The sequence below is a fragment of the Gymnoscopelus braueri genome, assembly GCF_963280865.1.
Source record: "Gymnoscopelus braueri genome assembly, chromosome: 19".
NCBI classification, from domain to species: Eukaryota; Metazoa; Chordata; class Actinopteri; order Myctophiformes; family Myctophidae; genus Gymnoscopelus; species Gymnoscopelus braueri.
In genome coordinates, this window is record NC_137621.1 from 5,160,289 (window position 1) to 5,183,283 (window position 22,995).

The 22,995-nt window shown below is 40.6% G+C and overlaps 1 protein-coding gene across 1 annotated transcript in view; it reads left to right on the top strand.

Moving 5' to 3' along the window:
• Positions 1–8,364: 8,364 nt before the first annotated feature.
• The window catches only part of LOC308074974 (C-type lectin domain family 17, member A-like), a 43,684-nt gene continuing 29,053 nt past the window's right edge, over positions 8,365–22,995 (top strand). Inside the window, exons 1-2 of the mRNA XM_080414540.1 lie at positions 8,365–8,460; positions 10,303–10,445. Coding sequence (XP_080270666.1) covers positions 8,403–8,460; positions 10,303–10,445 — 201 coding nt within the window. The 5' untranslated portion in view covers positions 8,365–8,402. The remainder of the gene's footprint in view (positions 8,461–10,302; positions 10,446–22,995) is intronic.

Sequence of the window (22,995 nt, forward strand, 5' to 3'; positions counted from 1 at the left end):
GTCCGTCCCTCCGTCCGTCTGTCTACTTTTCTATGATTTCGAAAATACAGGACATGATGTTAAAGATCCAAATCAGGCCAAAGCCACCGGCTACTCCGCTCTGCCAGTCTGGACAGTTCCTTGATGGCCTGGCGTAGGAATTGTCCGCTGATGCCTAGGTCCTTCATCAGCCTCACAGTTGATGTTGCCACAAAGCCCAGACATCCAACTTCTTCTGGGCAGACCTTTGCTCTCCAGCCCCGCTGTTCTGCCTCTGCTGCAAGATCTGAGTAGCGCAGTTTCTTTCTTTCAAAGGCTTCCTGTACTGCATCCTCCCAAGGGACTGTAAGCTCCACAAAGTACATTCTGCGCTGTGAGTTGGACCACAGGGCTAGATCAGGCCTCAGGTTGGTGATGACTATCTCTGGTGGAACTGTGAGCCGTTGGCTCACGTCCACCAGCATCTGCCAGTCTCTGGCTGCCTCCAGTTCACCCAACCTGGCCCTTGGTGGAAACTTCGGCCGTCCTTTTTGCCCTTCTCGAACAAACGCAATTGAGTTGGCTGAGTTGGTTACTCTGGGCGGCAAGGCATTGATGGTGGTTCTCCTGCTTTCCATAGTTGCTGCCAGGCACTTTAGCCTACTTGGTTGTGTCTCCAGGTGTACCGTCCTTGGGAGAGGCTCACTTTACACCCAACAAGGATGTGTCTGAGTGTAACTCGTGTTGAACACAGGGGGCATGATGGACCTTCGCCCAGCCATTGGTTGAGGTTTGTAGGGGTAGGAAGGACATCATAGGTGGATCGAATAAGGAAACTTATCCTATTTGTCTCCATCTCCCACATGTCCTTCCAGCTGATGTTTCGTTTTTCCACACTCTCCCATCTCATCCACTGGCCCTGTTTTACTTGCGACACAGCCTTGGCACACCTGCTTGATTCCTCCTGTCGGCGGACTTCGGCCACAACCATTTTCCGCCGTTCCCGTGAGGCTGCTTTGCTCCAGCAGGGTCGCTTTTCACCCAGCCCCAAGCCACTTCTTCCATGTTGAACTTGGCCCACGATGTTATTGTGGTGGAGAGCAGATTTTGCCTGCTGTACCGCATTCTTAACTGTCCACTTCCTTCCTGTTGCCAGGGTTGGGGCAGCAGCTCGGATTACAGTGTCCTTTGATTCTGTCAGGGTCATCTCTAATCTCACTTTGGTGCATTTGAACTCCTCTGTGAGGCTAGAGAGGGGAAGCTGGAGTAGCCCCTGCCCATACAGAGCAATACTACTTAGGCATCGAGGGGCCCCTAACCACTTTATCAGATGAGAGCTAATCATCCTCTCCATCTTCTCAACTCTTGTGAGTGTGATGTCATACATGGTTAGTGGCCACATGGCGAGGTAGTAATCCGAACTGCAGGCACCAGATTTTCAGCTTGCCGGGCAGCATGGATTTGTCAATGACCTCCAGGTCTTTGATGAGTTCTTGCCTGAGTTCATGTGCCTGATCAGAGTCCTTCAGCTTTGAGTCGTACCATCTTCCCAGACTTTTGATTGGCTTTTCAGTGACCGTTGGGATGGGTTCTTGATCGATGAAGAACCTTTATTCCATCAGTTTGCCTTTAACTATCGAGATGCTTCTTGATTTGGATGGCTTGAATTTCATTCTGGCCCCAGTGATGTTCTCTTGAAGCTTCCCTAGGAGGCGCCTGGTACAAGGTATTGTTGTTGTCATGGTTGTCATGTCATCCATATAGGCCCTGATGGGTGGTAGCCGGATTCCAGATGTCAGCCGCTCACCGCCCACCACCCACTTGGAGGCTCTTATAATGACTTCCATCGCCATGGTGAATGCCAATGGGGAGATGGTGCATCCTGCCATTATGCCAATCTCCATGCGGTGCCATGTGGTGGTAAAGTCTGGCGTGGTGAAACAGAGCGGAAGATCTTGAAAATAGGACTTGACAAGGTGCTTGATGGTCTCGGGTATCCTAAAGAAATCAAAGGATGCCCAGAGGAAACTGAGGGAATGATCCAAAAGCATTAGCAAGGTCAAGAAAAACAACATGGAGATCCCGCTTCTCCTTCTTAGCAGACTGGATTTGGTGCCAAATCATGCTAGTGTGTTCAAGGCATCCAGAGAACCCTGGGATGCCTGCTTTTTGGACTGCTGTATCCACAAGGTTGTTTCTCTCCAGATAGCTGGACACCCTCTGAGCTATGACGCTGAAGAAAATCTTACCCTCTACATTAAGCAGACTGATAGGGCGGAATTGGTTGATATCCGTGGAGTCCTTCTCTTTTGGAATCAGGACTCCTCCTGACCTGCGCCATGCTTTGGGTATGATTCCCTTCTCCCAGGCCACTCTCATTAGTCTCCACAAAAGACGAAAAATATCCGGGGCATTCTTGTAGACACGGTACGGAACTCCATTTGGCCCTGGGGCTGATGAAGCTCTCGCCCGCTTCACTGCGTGTTCCACCTCCCTCCACTTGGGAGGATTAATGTCCATTTGATGTTCGGGTTCTTCGATTGGTGGAATGTCAGATGGAATAGCTATCTGCTCGTGCCTCTTGTCATCCGCATACATTCTTTCCAAATATGTTTCCAGCTCCTGCCTTGATGTTTTCAGGTTTCCTCCTTTCTCTTTGGTGAAGAGAGTTTTCACAAACTTGAAAGGGTCCTTGAAGAAACGTGATCTTGCTCGTTCTCTCTTTTTCCGTGACTTTCGCAGGTTCTCTGCTCGTCTCAGAGTGGTTAGCCGGCTTTTGATGTCTCCCTGGAGGATGTTGATGCCCTCCTTCTCACTATCAGAAGCCTTCCTCCACTGCTTCTTGAGTTGCCTTCTCTCCCGGATGAGCCGGTCGATCTCCTGTTGTCGTCTGGACTAACTTTCCCTGATTGCTCCTTACGCCATACCGTTCTGCTCCGTATGAGTAGATGATGTCTCCGATCTTGTCAAGCTTTCTTTCAACTGTGCCGCTCATTCTTTGTAGGACACTGGTCAGGTCGCTGTTTATTGTCTCCCATTGTTTCTTCTCCGAGGCTCCAGGCCATTTCACCCGGGGTATGTTTCCACTAATCTTCCTCTCCATTGCTGGTTTTGGCTGGATGGGCTCCATACATTCCTCTGCTTCCGCCACTGTGTTTGAGTTTCCTTCTTCAGGGGGGCTGATGTCCTGCGAACTTTGGTGAGATTCCGGTCGCTGAACTTCATTCGACTGACTTGATTGACTTCTCAAGAAGTACGTATCAATGCGAGGTCCCTGTTTTCCTTCCTTCAAGCACTTTTTCCTCCCTTGATGTATTTTCAGGCCCAGTGAAGCTGTAACATTCCTCCAGCCGCAGGGACAGACCTGAAGCGTTTTCTGGGACGATGATGATGTGCATGTCTTCCTCGTAGTCTTTTCCGTTCCAGGGTCTATTGCCATGTTATCCGTCTGTGAGCCTTCTTCCGCCCCCACTCTCGCAGACTCTAGGGGTATTTCCTCTTGTATTTTGTTCGTAGTAATTAGCGGGTGTCTCCAAAATACTGACTAGTATTGGATCCTGCTGACATGGGTAGCTAGCCCATGCCTGCCCCAGGTGGGGTCTATTTCCTCCTGTCAGCTGTCTTTCCAGCAGCCACATGGTCTTTCCCTTGTTGCCAGCCATTCTGTTCACGGCAGTCACTGGATGGTCTCCAGAGTGAATGATTTTGAAAACACTATATCTAAATGCATGCTGTATATCGTAGCTGTCAGGCAGAAACCAGCTATCTACATTTTACAACTTTTTTATTTGTTTCAATTAATCAGTGCTATTGAACACCCTTTACATCTGTGTGTGGGTTTTAAAACTATTGAACCAATGAAATGTATTAAAAAGGACTTCTGACTAAACCTCCTAACTCCATTGGATCCTCAAACTGTCGGTTAAACCACCTTTAACTCCACCTTAGTTTTGTCCATCATTGATTAGAATGACAAAGTCCGACAGAAACAAAACTCCACATTAATGGTCAAAAACCTCTTAACTCCACTTGAGCTGTATTTGGTTAAAGTGATGATGATATAAGGAAACATTCAAGTGTCTTATAATGTTTAAAGTCACCATACAAACATTGATGTATTGTGTTGTTCTAAAAACCCAGTTATGTTGGACATAGCTTGCTTCTGCCCGACAGCATAGATATGTATTTTGCGTGATTGCGGTATTAATGATTTATAATGACATACAAACTGTTTGTCACAGGTTAGCAGTGACCATATTCACTATGGCTATTTGATTTGAGCAAATGCTGTTTCTTCTCAGATGAAAACCTTTGCCTTGGCCCAGAGATCCCCAAAGCAGAATACACACCTCATCATGGGTGGTATAAGGATGGAGACAATATTAGTATTACCTGTGATCAAGGGTATGGACCCAGAGATGCTATTGCCACTGCTACATGCAGACGTGGAAAGTGGACATCACTTCCAGTCTGTGACAGTAAGCCTGTGACATGTTTTAACATGACGTTGTTGAAACAATAGTTAGTTTACTGATGCCGGTGGTGGAAAAAGTACTCAAATGTTTTACTTAAGTAAAAGTATCAATACTGCAATGTTAGAAGTACTCTGTTACAAGTAAAAGTCAGGAATTAAACATCTACTTGATTAAAAGTACAAAAGTATTAGTATAAAAATGTACTTAAAGTACCAAAAGTAAAAGTACTAAAATGTTTGAAAATAGCAGATCTACAAGCTCACAACGTGTCGCATCGCGACGCGTTGTGAGCTTGTAGATCTGCTATTTTCAAATAGCCTAGGTATAAAATAGGGCTAAAGTGGTTAAAGTATGTTTCATATCATAATTTATATCTGAAAAGTAACTAAAAGTTTTCAAATAGTTGTAGTGGAGTAAAAGTACAATATTTGCCTCTGAGATGTAGTGGAGTAGAAGTAAAAGTATTGGAAATTGGAAATACTCAAGTAAAGTACAAATACCTAAAACATGTACTTAAGTACAGTACTCAAGTAAATGTACTTAGTTATCCACCACTGACTGATGCATTTAAACAATAAATTCACTCTATTCATAACAACGTGTTTCAAACTTAACCATCCTGATAAATGCACGGTATCTGTTTACAGGGGACAAAAATGCATGTACAGAGCCTGATGAAATACCCCATGCAGTAATCATTGATGAATACAAGACCACATTTCCTGATGGGAGGAACGTGTCGTATGAATGTGAAAAAGGGTTTTCTCTAGATGCTGGTAAAAACAAATCCATTTCATGTTCTTCTGGTCAGTGGATTGTTGCTGCACCATGTGTCAGTAAGTGGACATTTTATGAATATAAGTGTATATCTATTTAAACAGTTTGAGGAATTGAAAATTCATAGACGAAGCAAAACAAGTCTGTGAGATACTGAGCATTTGGCTGGACTATCTATTGACAATGTGCAAAATTATGGGAAATGTGTTAGGAGTGTCTGTAATGTTAATTACTCACTCCCAGTTATGCACTTGGCCGTAGCAAATTCAAATCATAACTACAACACACAAAAGAACAGAGGTCTTATGTTCTTGACTCAAGAATCAGTCCAGCTCCGACATTTGGCTATCAGCATAATAGAGCACCGAAGTCTTACGTAATTTACACATCCTACCTGGTTCACGGTTTTCCACCCCCGTTCTGAATCCCCATAGACGTCTTTAATATCGCGTCAAATAAGAACTGTGTTCCAAAAATAAACAAATAATCCCGGCGGTTTGACTCTTAAGGATATGAAGCATCAACTGACGGTGAGAAAACGATAATGTTACTTCCACCGAATTAGTTACGTTTTGCCAGAAACAGACTGTATCAAATACAAGTGACTGACTATCATAAACGGTACAGAACCTCCTCCCTGACAATATCGCAGAGACAGTTTGTTTATTTTTGGACCACAATTCTTAAATGAGACAATTCTAAGGTGACCCAATGTTATTCTCCATAGAGAAAATACTTTACGAACCAGGGGATGAACGAGTGACGTCAGGACTTCTGTACTCTATAATTATTGAAAAGCTACAGTGACTGGATATGATAGTATACAACCAAAGAGATTGCTTGAATATTGAAAGTCGTTAAAATAGATAAATAAATATGCAACATATATTGCTGATCTATAGAGAATTTAAAGTAATAGGGCAACAGAAAAGAACATGGCCGCCCGCTTCCGAATATAACATGGCACCATTGTACCATGTTATATTCCGTTCTACATGTTCGATTCTTCAATGCACAAACAATGTAATGTCTTCAGCCACTGACTCATGTTTTGTTTATTTTCCCCCTCAAGCAATATCATGTGATTACCCAGGCAATGCTCAGTTTGCAGATGTCTTTCTTGTGAAGGGACAGACGTTTGACTTTGGGTCAGAAGTTGAGTACAAGTGCAAACAAGGGTAGGCCTACAATGACACATTTGTTCTATTGCTTCCTATGCATACTTCAGTTTCTCTTTCTCTTTTGTCCATTCCATTAAACTGCACAACATTAAACATTGAGCAATATCACTTAAGTTTGACTTCAAGGATTAAAGGAGCTACACCATGAATTTAAAAAATATATTTGATATTTAATATCATATGGTGTATGTCCCTCAAACCTTTTTCAAAAGGTTTGAGCCTAAATCATCACTCAGATATACTCATCCCAAGTCAATTGTCTCTGGCTTATACAGCACTTTCAGCTGCAATACCAAAACGTCCTCTTGGGCAGGGGGGGGGACTACTGAGCAATTCTGTTCAGTTAATAAATTCAGTTAATAAAAAAAAATAAAAAAAATATGGAAAATGGAAACATTCTGCATAAAAAGAAGCATCTAAGAAAAATACAAAATCGAAAAAAAAACACTTTGAACATTTTTGAACAATTCCACCAAGTGCGGAACCAAAATTTTGGCTCCGCCCCCCCCCCCACTTCCGGGGGGCGGAGCCAACATTTTGGAGCGATTCGGGCACTTTTCATTTAACATTGGGGTTTGCCATCAAAAATGTTTATGACATCATAAACATTGCCATTCTGAGATCGCCTGTTCAGACACGCCCATTCTGGAAATCCATGAAATGAGAAGGAATGACTGAATTAAAAAAAATAAATACAAGAGACACTGGGGACCCCAAAAAATACAAAAAACCAAGAAAAAAGTGATTTTCATGGTGTAGACCCTTTAAGGTTTATTTGTCTATAGGACACCCATATAGGTACAAACAGTGCATTGTAAGTGTGTGAGGTACTGTGCAACATCAACATAGCAATTATAGTGATAATAAAGCTCAGAAAAAAATGGCAAAAATTACGATAAAAAAACCTAGTGAAGAATTGCTATAGCAGCATAACAGAATAAAATGTAAAGTAGCCTATGGCATTACCATGCATAGAGATACCTTCAATTGCAGCAATAGAAAAAAACTTAACATAGAAAACTGTGCAAAACGACTTGTTTGAATTAAGGAATGGCCATTGACATAATTGTTCTGCATTCGTTTTAGTTACCAAATGATGAGCAGGATCAATACACGTCGCTGCACTCAAAATGGGTGGGATGGTGTTATCCCAGTCTGTATGGGTAAGAGCAAATACACATCAACCCAGATCACTGTTACTTTTGTAAACTAAAACAAAAAAGTCAACTATACTTTTTTCATTGACAAAAACTAAATAAAAAATAAGCTATGACTAAAACTATGACTACATATATTGACAATTTTGTGAACGAACAAAAACTAGACAACAATGTTAGTGGTGCTAGTGGATAAGAGATCCATTAGATCTAAGAGACTATAGTGGAGAATAGATCCAGTAGAACTAAGACAAGTCATTTTATGCTTGGTTGCGTGTGGGAGTCACACTCCGAAAATAGCCGATCTACAAGCTCACAACACGTTTGCAGACGCGTTGCGAGCTTGTAGATCACAGCCTAAGCACAGCCTAGTATGCATACTTTCAACACTTGGAACTATTGTCATTATTTAGAGTGTGTGTCAGTCAAAGATACAAACATTGCTGTCCACTTTGTGCTGCCAACAAATCGCTTTCAACAATGTATTGGGAATATTTTCCTCCCGGACACATGTTCCCAGTTATACGTTCGAATTGTGTTCTGTGTCTAAGCCAAATGAAGCGTACCTGTGAGATATATATATACATATATACATATATACATATATACATACATACACACATATATATATATATATATATATATATATATATATATATATATATATATATATATATATATATATATATATAATTATATATATATATACACACATATACCTTTGATACCTGTCAGAGAGGGACCAGCTGAAGACCAACTACGATACCTTGATGGGGGAGAAGAACCAGCTGACTACCAACTATGATACCTTGATGAGGGAGAAGAACCAGCTGACTACCAACTATGATACCTTGATGAGGGAGAAGAACCAGTTACAAAGTGAAGTAAACCAGCTGAGGAGACAGACAGCAGGTGAGAGAAGATACTAAGTGTGTATTACTATTGATATTTTAATTATTATCTGGGATATAGAGGTAGAAAATCTTAGTGAACTCATCACTGCTGGTGTATGACAACGAAAAATATGTATTAATAGTTAATTAATACATCTATAGGATTTACAACAGTAGTTTAGAGCAGTGGTTCTCAAAAATATTGAATGTGTTAGAACATTGTTCTTAACACAAATCTTATCTTCTGGGGGGGTCCCTTGCACAAAACATTTTCTAGAACCTAGAAACTAAAGCTTTCAAATAATTGACAAAAAAATACAAACCTACAATATTTGCCTCTGAGATGAAGTGGAGTAGAAGTATGAAGTATCAAAACATTTAAAGTGAAAATGCCAGAAAATTGTAGTTGAGTAAATGTGTGGTGTAGAAAACACCATTGATATAATAAATGAATAGTTTTACTCCACTACATCTATGCCTATTATTATTATTATTATTATTATTATTATTATTATTATTATTATTATTATAGTAATTATTACCCATATTTAACCTTATCTTCATATAATTGGTCCTCACTAATGCTCATTATAAGATACTGACTCTGTGTCTCATTGGTGGGATGTGGTCAGTTCAGAAACCTGCCTACCAATGACATCATCAATGGGGATGCTGAAATAGAAGCCATTGTTTTAGCATCAACAGGGGGCGGGGCTACAACAGCAATGAAAACACAGACATGTGTGGGGAGGATGAACTGGCATAGAGAGAGTTGTGTTTATGACATACTTATATACTTACATACTTTATAAACATACATACACTCAGTGGTGGAAGAAGTACTCAGATGTTTTACTTAAGTTAAAGTAGCAATACCACAATATACAAAACAAATACTCTGTTACAGGTAAAAGGCCTGTATTCATAATTATACTTATATAAAAGTATAAAAGTATGTTGGCATCGAAAACAAATACCAAAAGTGTTCAAAAATAGAGATCTACAAGCTCAAATCAGGTCTTGCTGGCTTGTAGATCTGATATTTCCAAGTATAAAATAGGGCTTAATTGCTTAATGTATGTTTTGTATTAATAATCTAAATATGTATAATAATTGACTAGTAACTGAAGGTGTAAAATATGTGTAGTGGAGTAAGAAGTACAATATCTGCCTCTGAGATGAAGTGGAGTAAACGTATAAAGTATCAAAAAATGTAAAGTCAAAATTACAGAAAATTGTACTTGAGTAAATGTGTGGTGTAGAAAACAACATTGATATAATACATGAATAGTTTTACCCTCCACTCCACTACATCTCTGACTAATACTATTATTACAACTATGTGTTAGAATTGATTATCAGTACATTGGAAATCCATCAGTAAATCTCAGAGGTGGACGGAGTACTCGACCCCAGTACTTGAGTAAGAGTACAGATACTCCTGGTCATATTTACTCCACTAAAAGTAAAAGTAGCTCAGTCAAAATGTTACTCAGGTAAGAGTAAACAAGTCAATGCTTTTAAATATACTTAAGTATTCAAAAGTACATGATTTAAAAAAACACTCAAAGTAGAAGTAAAAGTAAATGTTTTTAAAAAATACTTAAAGTACAAGTAAAAGTAGAAGTAAACAGAAGCCAGCATTTTAGGGAAGAAAACCTAAAAGTACTCAGTACTTTACAGCCTTCCTAGAAATGTACTTGAGTAAAAGTAAAATATTTGTCTTGGAAATGTACTCAAGTAAGAATAAATATCAAAAAGTAACGTACAGATCCTCAGAATATGTAGTTTAGTACAATACGCAAGTACATTTACTCTGTTACTGTCCAACACTGGTACATCTCCTGTTTGATGTTTTTAGAGAAGTCGTGTTCCAGTGGATGGAAGAAGTTTGGATGCAGTTGTTACTACAGATCTACTGAGAAGAAAACATGGCAGCAAGGTAGAGAATACTGTCTGAGTCAAGGAGCTGATCTGGTGATCATTAACAGTGGAGAAGAACAGGTTAGTGTGTGTGTGTGTGTGTGTGTGTGTGTGTGTGTGTGTGTGTGTGTGTGTGCGTGCGTGCGTGCGTGCGTGCGTGCGTGCGTGCGTGCGTGCGTGCGTGCGTGCGTGCGTGCGTGCGTGCGTGAGTGCGTGCGTGCGTGCGTGCGTTTGTGCGTGAGTGAATGTATTGAATACCATTTATGATGATTCAATCATGTATAAATGATCAGGAATTCATCAATGGATTGAGGACTCGTCATGCAAGGGATATTGCATCATGGATTGGTCTGAAACGGGCTGGAGAAACATGGACCTCCTGGGTGGATGGAACTCCACTGACAACACAGTGAGACATTTTACATGTTCTTATATTGTAATTCTATCAAAGTCACTGTATGTGAGTGACTGAGTGGATGTTAACATACATTGTTGTTTATTGTGCAGGTACTGGGGCAGAGGATGGCCTTCTAACGATGAAAACAGTAACTGTGCAGCCTACAATCACTACACTGACCCTGGAACATGGGTTAATTGGCACTGTTCATCTACAGTGTACACAATCTGTGAGAAATGATGTTTGTTTTCACTTCATTGATGAAACTGCAGCTCAGTGTAATTAGTAGTAATTAGTAGTGAAAATGATAAAAACATTTTATTGCACAGAGGTACAAACTGTTGTATCCATATTAACCACTTTAATACAAACCACCGACTATGATGGTTTAGCATGTTATTCATTTAGATTTGACAACTTCAACGTTTGTGCAAAATAGCAGATCTACAAGCTCACAACACATCACAACACAAGCTTGTAGATCAGTTATTTACAGCAAGGAGATTTGGTGAAGAGGGAAATACTGGAGCCGAGGTTCTCAAAGTGGGGTCATGGGGGGGGGGGGGGGGGGGGTCCAGTGGGTCCCCAGCAAAAGTAGTTAATATAGCATATAACTATTTTGTAATTCATTTTTTTTAATAGATTTTTTATAGATTTATACAATTATAATCTTTAAATTTGTTTTATCTTTTAACACAAATCTTCTCTTATGGGGGTCCCTGGTTGGGGGTCCCTGGCACAAAATATTTTTAGATGTGGATTTGTGGCCAATTATATATCAATGTGGGGGTCCTTGACATGAACATGTTTGAGAACCACTTCACTAGCAAGGGACCCGCCTCATCTATTATTATTAGAATACAATAGAATACAACATCCTTTGGGGACCCCCTGGGGGACCCCACCCCCAGTTTGGCAACCACTGTTCTAGAGGATCTAGTACAGAGCCCTGGGGGACCCCAGTCAACTATAATAGGGTTTAACCCATTAAAACATCTGTGTCACTTTAGATTTGAACCACTTTAACCATTAGTTTATACTTTGGCTATTCAAACAAAGCAGATCTACAAGCTCATAGCGCGGCACTTGGTGCCGCGCTATGAGCTTGTAGATCTGCTATTGTTGAAAAATCTTCAAAATGTGTGCAAATCTTTGAATATATATTATACCGTATATATATTTAAAGGGAACATTTTTAACTCAAATCTTTGCTTCTGGAGGTCCCTGCATGTAACAAAATATTTAGAGATGGGGGTCCGCGGCCAAATACATATCATTGTGGGGGTCCTTGACATGAAGAAGTTTTGAGCACCACAGATATAGCAACATACGTAAGTCTATCATAAAACAGTTTTAGAAGACATGTTTAGAACGGGCCTCAGGTCTTAAAGGGTTAACCCATTAAGACCGGGAAAGCATCTGTGTCATTTTTTGATTTATTCTGACTATTCAAATATAGCCGATCTACAAGCTCATAGCGCGGCACCAAGTGCTGCGCTATGAGCTTGTAGATCGGCTATTTTTGAAAAATCGTGAAAATTTGTGCAAATCTTTGAATATATATATATACTGTATATACCTGTTTTTTTTTTTATTTTTTTTTTAAAGAACAATATTTAACTCAAATATTTGCTTCTGGGGGGTCCCTGGAACAACACATTTTGAGATGGGGGGGTCGGTGGACAAATACATTTCATTTAGAGGGTCCTTGACATGAAAAAAAATGTATTTGAGTTTGAAGAAAGATTTGAGTTAAACATGTTTGCTTTAAAAAAAAGTAGATTTGGACAAAATGTCACAACATTTAAAAAAAAAAGCTCACAGCTCACAGCGCGGCACCGAGTGCCGCGCTGTGAGCTTGTAGATCTGCAATTTTTTTTGAATAGCCAAACAAATGTTAAAATGACACAGATGCGTTCCCGATCTTAAAGGGTTAAAGTTGTATGTTAAAAATACAAAGTGTGTCCAACTGTTTGCTTCAACATGCTGACTGATTCACAATTCATCCACAGTGTAAATATGAACACTTAACCTTTTGAGCCCCTATAAAATAGCCGATCTACAAGCTCACAACGCGACGTGCTGTGAGCTTGTACAAGATGATACTTTTGAACATGTTGATATTTCTGTAATAATAGGTTTGAAATGTGTTGAAATGCTATTGTCGCAATGTTGTAAAAGTTGAAAAGGTATTAGGTACATTATTTTCAAAAAAATTGGTATGTGGAATGTTAGATGGGGGTCCACGGCCAAATGATGAGGTGGGGGTCCCCACTAAAATAAAATAAAAATGCAATCTTTGGAAAATGTTTTTTAAATTGTAGGAAATGACATGTAGGAAAAAAAAAACTAAAGCATTAATATATATATATATATATATATATATACAAATGGGTCACTAGTGATGGTTTTCATTAGCCTGGTAAACCCTCCCTCCGGAAATCTCATTTCCATTTGATTCCAGGAGTGAGTCTGGCCTGATGGCTTGTATGGGCGTTTCTATCGCATTACCAAAAAAACGAGCCTATCAGCGTCGTCGCACATCGTTCTGTGATTGACAGCGACAGTTGGCCAATCAGGTGGCGAGTTAGAGTGAGCCCGAGTGGCAGCGAGTGCAGCCTGAACGCAGCCGACAAAACACGAACGGCAGCCATTGTTTCTGTGGGCAGTTTTCTCCGCTGTTTTTTTTACTTCAAAATGCTCTCAAACTTCTATTTTGAGGCACGGAATTTACTTATAAGATATCGTTTGGATAGAATGTAGTTGTTTAACTTCATATGTGGTCATGTGGTCAATTAATCATGACAGAGCCTATTTAAAAATAAAAATGTAGAGAACCGGTAGGGGCGGGCAGTGACACGCATGTATCCGAATAAGGCAACCCATTTTGGGCATGGCCGTCTCAAAAGTCCCGTTGCGTCACATTAGTCTGGTGAACTGCTGATTGGCTGAAGGGGAAAAACGATCATTGGCTGAAGGGGTTGTCAGTCAACGGTATTACTCACGCCCAACTCCAGCCCACAGCCAATATTGCAGAATGGGCGATCAGGCCAGACTCACTCCTGGAATCAAATGGAAATGAGATTTCCGGAGGGAGGGTTTACCAGGCTAGGTTTTCATCACATTCAGCGACTAATTGATTTACATCAGCAGCTCATTTACATCAACTTAAAGGGATAGTTCACCCCCCCCAAAAAACACATTGAATGCCAATCGCGTAGATCTACGCGAACCTATTTAAAGCCGCAGCGTGCCAGTCGCGTAGATCTACGCGAACCGCCGATTCGCGTTGAAAATTTTCCAGGTGCACTTTCGGAATTTTTTGATCCATTTCCGGTTCCGGTTTGATGACCGGAAACAGAATTATTTGGGATCCGGTTTTGACGATCACGCCGGCTCCCATTCTAAAGCGCACACTGAAACTCAATTCTCTTCCTGTAGTTTTTTCTCCTCGCATATCACTGTTTAACGTAATCCGCTCTAACTACAATCATGGAGATCCGTTTGACATGCGGTCTTCACTGGGAGGTACAGGGAGATGTCGCGGATGTAAACAGACCGTGTACGGCTCAATCTTAAGGATTTTAACAAGATCTATGGCGACATGAAAAAAACTAAAAAACAACAATAACACGTTGGCACTGGTGAGTACATTATGAGATTAACCTCTGGCAGTCAATGTGTAAGGCCCGAGCACTGCACAGTAGTACGAGGCCCTATTGAAACAGCAATGATTATTATTCCCGATAATGAATCGGGAAAATGAGGGCCTAAACGTACTCAAAAAGTTACGCAACTTTGCACACACATCACAAGTGGCGAAAAATTACGTATTTTAATTGTTTAAAAAAGGGGCGTGTCCTAATGGCTCAATAGCGCCCCCTACAAAAGTTTGTGCTTCAAGCCCGACAATACGGTTTCACCTACACGTATACAAATCAGTATACACCTGTATCATGTCCCGACTTATGAAAAAGTCTCTTGGAGCCATGACCGAAACCAAACAGGAAGTCGGCCATTTTGAATTGATAGTGGCGTTTTCGTGCATTTCACGCCATTTTCACGCGTTGTACTTTAACAAACTCCTCCTAGGAGGATTGACGGATCCGCCTCAAACTCGCTCAGAGTACACAAAAGACGTTAACGATGAAAAGCTATCAAAAGCTTGAGTTTTCGTAAAACGGCGTGACCGTGGCAAAGCGTCAAACTTCGATGCCAAACAGGAAGTGAGAATAGCCGATCTACAATTCCTATTGGCTGGGCTTTAAACAGCCATAACTCTGGTTCGCAGCCTGCTACCGAGTACAAATTTAGTATGTGGACTAAGACCACCAATAGGGACAAGCTGTAATTTCTGAAGCCCCACCCCCTCTGTTTTCCTATTGGCTGGGATTTAAACAGCCATAACTCCGGTTCCGAGCATCGAAAACCTAACAAATTTCCTAGGTACACTTTGACGGCCAATAGGGACAGGCAGAATTTGCTTAAGCAATTTAGCCTAACTTATCAGCTGATTGCCATACAGGCTTGTATCGTAGACAGAACGTCGAGGGCCCGGTCATCGCTGCTTGCAGCTTTAATTATATCTTTATATTCTATTTGCATTGTCTTTGCTTTGTTGCTTTTATTATGGCTTTTTGATCTTATTATATTGTCACACTGTAGATGAGGTTTAATACAATAATATCACTGTGTGTAATGTTGTCAAACTGTAGAGGTTTAATACAATAATATCACTGTGTGTAATGTTGTAACAGCTGTACTGTAATGTGATAAAACACCTTGACTGTTACAGTGATTCATTCATAACTTACTGTATTGTAAACCATCTCTTTATGACCTTGTAAACTGAGCAGTGGAAGCATTTAATAAACTTTACTTGGCAATACTATTAATCCAGTCTATCAATTAACATTGTACTGACTTTCGGACAAAAATACTGTATGTGTGTACCTGCTAATACTACTCAACACGTCGTATTGCGACCATGCCTGGAATGTTGTCATTTTAGGGGCAAGGCCACTTGGCCTTTGGTGTTGTCCATTTTTTGTGAGGGCACAAAGGCACAAACTTTTGGGCTTGTTTTCCTAGACCTGGATGCTTATTTCTCACAGAATATGGCAACCCTGCCACACAACCGTATCGCCTTGTTTAGATAGATGACAAGCGACCAAGAGAAGAGAAGGGAACACAAAGTAAAAGTCTGCACTATAGTACTGAGTCTGTGTGTTAAGAGGGACAGCTATGGATTCACATGCCTACTTAACGACCAACGAGGAATATCTACTGACTGGACTGCTAACATTACAGTTGTGTGTCTGTGGTGAGATCACGGCCGGCCTGCGACCAAAACAAATGGTGAGTTATGAACAGAACTGACTATGGCTGGAGGTGGTCAACGGTAAATCACGCAAAGACACTCAACTTAATGTTTTGAGGGCAAAAATGAGAATAAATGATTTAAAAAAAATGTGCACACAAGTCTCTCTTTGTGCTCTCCCACTCAGAGAAAGTTAGGCGCCCGTGGAACAGCCTGTCCATATTAGAGCTGCTCAGTCTATAAATATATTTAAGTCACTATTGAAGACATGCTTCTTTTCTTTGGCCTTTGAGCACAGCTGAGACTAGCTAGCACTATACATTATCACTTTGGTTGGCTTCTAAATGTGCTTTATAGATAAACTTTGAGTTGAGTCCTCAATTATTGTCATGTCAACGACCTCCAGATGTATTTGGCCACAGATTTCTGTTGTAAATTAAAACATTCTGTCAAAATTATTCAACGTTTTTTTCTACAAGCTCACATGAGAGCTTGTAGATCAGCAATTTTTTAATATCTGAAGTGTAAACACAATATATAGTGTTCCAGTGGTTCAACTGTTCCCCAGTATTTGCTGGGACCCCCTGGAACCCCCTCAAGGACCCCTGGAGGTCTCCGGACCTCCAGTTTGAGAAGCAATGCCACACATGTGCTAAATGTCTGTTGCAATTGGTTACGGTTTTAACTCTGTCTGTGAGACATAGGAGGTCAGCTGACCACATGTGTGACACTTCTTGAGAATAATGAATTGCATTTTATGGCGCTTTTCTAAGTACTCAAACTTACTCAAAGCGCTTTACAATGGTTCATTCATTCATAGAGGGGGGGGCATTGGGAGGCGGAGCGGCGAACAGTCGACGCCAGCGTCCCCACTTTTCCCACATTCACACACCAATGGTGGCAAGCTAGCGCTGACCGAATCATTGGAGGCAATGTAGGGTTCAGTGTCTTGCCCAAGGACACTTCGACATGTGGACAGGAGGAGCCGGGATTCGAACCGCCGACCTACGGATCATTGGACGACCTGCTCTACCTCCTGAGCCACAGCCACCCTTATGTTTGAGCCACAGCCGACAAATATGTTTGTCACTTCCTCAATTCTCACGTATACTGCACTTTCTGTGGTAAAGAGCCTATTGACACACACACACACACACACACACACACACACACACACACACACACACACACACACACACACACACACACACACACACACACACACACACACACACACACACACACACACACACACACACACACACACAGGGCTGTAGGCCGAATCAAGTGTCAAATCTTATTTTAGGAAGTTAAACCCCATTTGGAAATGGCAGTTGATCAGTGGTGTAAAGTAACTAAGTACATTTACTCAAGTACTGTACTTAAGTAAAATGTTGAGGTACTTTTACTTTACTGGGGTACTTCCAATTGTCTATACTTTTACTTCTACTCCACTACATCTCAGAGGCAAATATTGTACTTTTATTCCACTACAATTATTTGAAAACTTTAGTTACTATTACTTTGCAGATACAAATGATTACGTTATAAAATATACATTAACCTCTTTAGCCCTATTTTAAACCTAGGCTATTTGAAAATAGCCGATCTACAAGCTCACAATGCATTGCATCACGGCGCGTTGTGAGCTTGTAGATCGGCTATTTTCAAACATTTTAGTACTTTTACTTTTGGTACTTTAAGTACATTTCGATACCAATACTTTTGTACTTTTACTCAAGTAAATTTTGAATTTCTGACTTTTACTTGTAACAGAGTACTTCTGCATTGCAGTATTGATACTTTTACTAGGTAAAAGAACGTTAGTACTTTGTCCGCCTTTGCAATTGATCATGTTTACATCGACCCTAAAAAATACACCTACGTGTTGCGGCAACTTTGCCTTCGTCAGAGAGACTAGACAGACTAGTCACCCTGACGAAGGCAGTGTTGGTCTCTTCCTGTTTTTGCCTTTGAGGTCATTTTATCTTTATTTTCCTTTTTTGGCCTCGTTCTCTGAGCCAGAACTACTGCATGTGATTGCACAATGATTGTTAGCTATGTGCAGTGGTGTAAAGTAACTAAGTACATTTACTGAAGTACTGTTCTTAAGTAAAATGTTTGGGTACTTTTACTTTACTAAAGTATTTCCAATTTTTACTTTTACTCCACTACATCTCAGAGGCAAATATTGTACTTTTAATCCACTACAGTTATTTGAAAACTTTAGTTACTAATTACTTTGTAGATTTTGATTATTACAAAACATGCATTAACCACTTCAGCCCTATACATTACATACATTTTGGCCATTTGAAAATAGCAGATCTACAAGCTCACAATGTGTCGCGATGCAACACATTGTGAGCTTGTAGATCTGCTATTTTCAAATGATGTTTATACATTTGAAAACTTGTGAAATGCGACATTCTGCATAATGAGTACTTTTACTTTTCAAAAGCCCAAAACCTTTAAGGAGGGCCTTTCAGGCAAGCCGCAAGTGGAGCCTGCAGTACCACCACGGCCCAAGACACCGTCACGCCGGAGTGAAATGTTTGGAGCGGGGGAGTCTGGAGGAGCCCGGACAGGAGGCCATCCACAGAGCCTAGTCCCTCCACGTGTCAGAGCCTCTCCCGGTCCCAGCAGAGTAGTTCTGGAGAAGCGGACTGAGGGGCCCTGTCTTTCCCTAAGAGGACTGACCGTGGGTAGCTACTGGGACGTAAGTCGGGGCTTGATCACCTGGGCGAGGGTGTATGTTGCGAGACCCGAAACACACGTTGACCCCAGGCTACAACACTGATGATACGTCCCAGGTGCATCCATGTGATGGTTTTTATTTAAACCTAACCTTATTCCTGAACTTAACCTCAGTAAAAGTATGCCTGAACCTAACCTTATTCCTAAACTTAACCTCAGTAAAACTATGCCTAAACCTAACCTTATTACATTACATTAGTCATTATTACTAAACGTAACCTGAGTAAAACTATGCCTAAACCTAACCTTATTCCTAAACTTAACCTCATTAAACTATGTCTAAACCTAACCTTATTCCTAACCTTAACCTCAGTAAACCTATGCCTAAACCTAACCTTATTCCTAAACTTAACCTCAGTAAACCTATGCCTAAACCTAACCTTATTCCTAAACTTAACCTCAGTAAACTTATGCCTAAAACTAACCTTATTCCTAAACGTAACCTCATTAAACTATGTCTGAACGTAACCTTATTCCTAACCTTAACCTCAGTAAACCTATGTCCAAACCTAACCTTATTCCTAAACTTAACCTAATTAAAACTATGTCTAAACCTAACCTTATTCCTAACCTTAACCTCATTAAATGATGTCTAAACCTAACCTTATTCCTAACCTTAACCTCAGTAAACCTATGCCTAAACCTAACCTTATTCCTAAACTTAACCTCAGTAAACCTATGCCTAAACCTAACCTTATTCCTAAACTTAACCTCAGTAAACCTATGCCTAAACCTAACCTTATTCCTAAACTTAACCTCAGTAAAACTATGTCTAAACCTAACCTTATTCCTAACCTTAACCTCAGTAAAACTATGCCTAAACCTAACCTTATTCCTAACCTTAACCTGAGTAAAACTAAGCCTAAACCTAACCTTATTCCTAACCTTAACCTCAGTAAAACTATGTCTAAACCTAACCTTATTCCTAACCTTAACCTGAGTAAAACTATGTCTAAACCTAACCTTATTCCTAAACTTAACCTCAGTAAACCTATGCCTAAACCTAACCTTATTCCTAAACTTAACCTCAGTAAAACTATGTCTAAACCTAACCTTATTCCTAACCTTAACCTCAGTAAAACTATGTCTAAACCTAACCTTATTCCTAACCTTAACCTGAGTAAAACTATGTCTAAACCTAACCTTATTCCTAACCTTAACCTCATTAAACTATGTCTAAACCTAACCTTATTCCTAACCTTAACCTCAGTAAAACTATGACTAAACTTAACCTTATTCCTTAACTTAAGTAAAACAAATACAAAAACTGCTGGGGCCGAGCGTTCTTTAAAAAAAAACACAAAAAAAAGGGTCGGACTAGGCTGTTGTACAGACCATTACATCCACAGAACCATTTTTAGTGCTATTTAGCACCCTTTTATTTATAGTGTGAGATATGATCTACTGAACAACAAAGAGGAAGTTGATATTCAAACTGATCGTTTCTGCATTTTAGTCATACTTCTTTCTTTTTTATCTTTTTATCATCTGTTTCGTTTCCTCCCACAGAGTGAAAAAAAACCAAAAGTGAGCAGCAGCAGCACGCACACGCACACACACACACACACACACACACACACACACACACACACACACACACACGACTTGTTAGTGTCGTCTGCAGTCACTGTGTGAAAATAGACGATCTACAAGCTCAAACCCTCTAAGCTTGTAGATCAGCTATTTTTCTAATATGTTTTATAATATTATAAACTGCTGTGTGGACTATTAGTACATTTTAGATCGACATAGTCGTTGTACACATATCTTACTTTGTTTTCATAGACCTAGTTTGCTTGTTTCTCTCGCAAAATACCTGGCACCCTTTGGGAGCTGCAGGTTTTGACGTCACTGCTTCAGTGGCACTGGTTCTCAACCTGTGGATCGGGACCACAACGGAGCTCACGGGTCCAGTTCAAATATGATTATTTTGGGGGCTCACAGCCTGAAAAGGTTGAGAACCACTGCATAGATTATCGAATCAGGTCTATTTGGTTGCAAATGTTAGAGACATTTCACTGTGTGAGAGAGAGAGAGAGAGAGACAGACAGACAGACAGACAGACAGACAGACAGACAGACAGACAGACAGACAGAGATGGGAGGAAGAGAGGAAGAAGAAGAAGAGAGGGCTTGTAGATTTGCTATCTATCTATGGGGGTCCCCAGTTCAATAATGATTATTTTGGGGGGTCACGCCCTGGCATGCCTTATTTTTATTTATTTATTCTGTGGGTCCTCAAAGATGAGTCAGAATGGTCAAAATTCCTGGCACTGACAGCAGCCTGTTCTAAAAGCCCTCTGGCAGGGAATGTGTTAAAGTACAAAAGTAGAAAGTACTCGCAGAATATCCCATTTCACACATTTTCAAATGTATAAAACTCTTTTGAAAATAGCAGATCTACAAGCTCACAATGCGTCGCATTGCGTTTCATCTGTGGAAAGGATCTGTCTGTCCTGACACACAGCCATTGTCCATTAGCATTATGCACCAAACAACCACGCCCGTTTTTAACATTTCCAAAATGCAAGCTGTTTATTCACGCTTTTATGTCAACACCGGAGAATCAAAGTTTGGCCTATGTGAGCCGTCGCCATGGTTATAGCGCCCCAAGCTATGGGATGAATGATCAAACTGCGCACAGGCACTGTTATGCGTGCGTGTGTGCGTGCGTGCGTGCGTGCGTGCGTGTGTGTGTGTGTGTGTGTGTGTGTGTGTGTGTGTGTGTGTGTGTGTGTGTGTGTGTGTGTGTGTGTGTGTGTGTGTGTGTGTGTGTTGCGTTGCAGTGGAGTCAGGCATGTGTACACATAAGAGCTAAACAGTGCTGGAGCACCTGATCCACTGCCTTCATAGGACAAAGTGCCTTTAATGCTACATAATTCCTCTCATTTGAATATCTCTTGTTAAACTACAGTCACTGTCCACCCTGCTCTCATTCAATACAAAGGCTGTAGGCTATAGGCCTGTGTTTAAACAGAAAACATATAATTTATAATACATTTTTGTAAGTTTGGAACCCGGGGAGACACCACATTTCTCTGTTGGGCCTTAAGTTGAAAAAGTTTGGGACTCCCTGGGCTATGGGTTGTTTTGTTTCCCTTTCCTTCCTGACTCCCTGGGCTATGGGTTGTTTTGTTTCCCTTTCCTTCCTGACTCCCTGGGCTATGGGTTGTTTTGTTTCCCTTTCCTTCCTGACTCCCTGGGCTATGGGTCGTTGTATTTCTTCTTCCTGACTCCCTGGGCTATGGGTCGTTGTGTTTCCTCTTCCTGACTCCCTGGGCTATGGGTCGTTGTGTTTCCTCTTCCTGACTCCCTGGGCTATGGGTCGCTGTGTTTCCCATTCCTGATAAGTGTTTGTTGGTTTTAGAACTAAACAAGGGAACGTCCATGTTCAACTCAAAATGCTTCATCATCAGAGTATAAAATGCTTTTAGAACAATTTAAAATTAAATCCAGAGTGACTTACAGTAAGCAAGGTAAACACGACGTAATACGTAAATGTGTAGAAATAGTAATCTAGGATCATAGGTAAACCAAGAAGCTATCATCCATCTAAACTGTATAATATCAAAACATAATAATATAATATGTACATTTAAACTATACAAACTATAGGATGCCAGGTCACCAAAGAACCTGGCATCTGTCTACATACTGTAACATGTTATCTAAATGACATTTAAACCTTTACATAAGCCTGAAAGGTCTTCAAGGCTACGGGCTGAGGTGGAGTCTGAAGAGATGAGTCTTCAGTTTAAGGCGGAAGAATGGGAGTGAGTCTGCAGTTCTAAACAAGGGAAGTTCCACTCTCAACTCAAAATGCTTCATCATCAGAGTAAGTTACGCCCAAAAGTGTGACCTACAGTAGGTTCTGTTGACAGGCTTTTAAATGGGTTAAACGGCCACAGTTCTTAAGGCTATTTAGTATAGTAATGATTAAACACATATATAAAGTATGTACCTGTTTGCTTGACTGAGTTTAGAATGTTTATGTTTTCTATATTTGCTACTCTCCTCTGGTAATGCATAGTAGGCAGTATGGGGGTGGGGGGTAGTCTTTCTTTTATTTATCTTTGCCAATAAGATGTTGATTTCATGAAAACACGTTTCAATCAAAAGTTGAATGACTCAGGCCACACGTAAAAATATCACCATTTC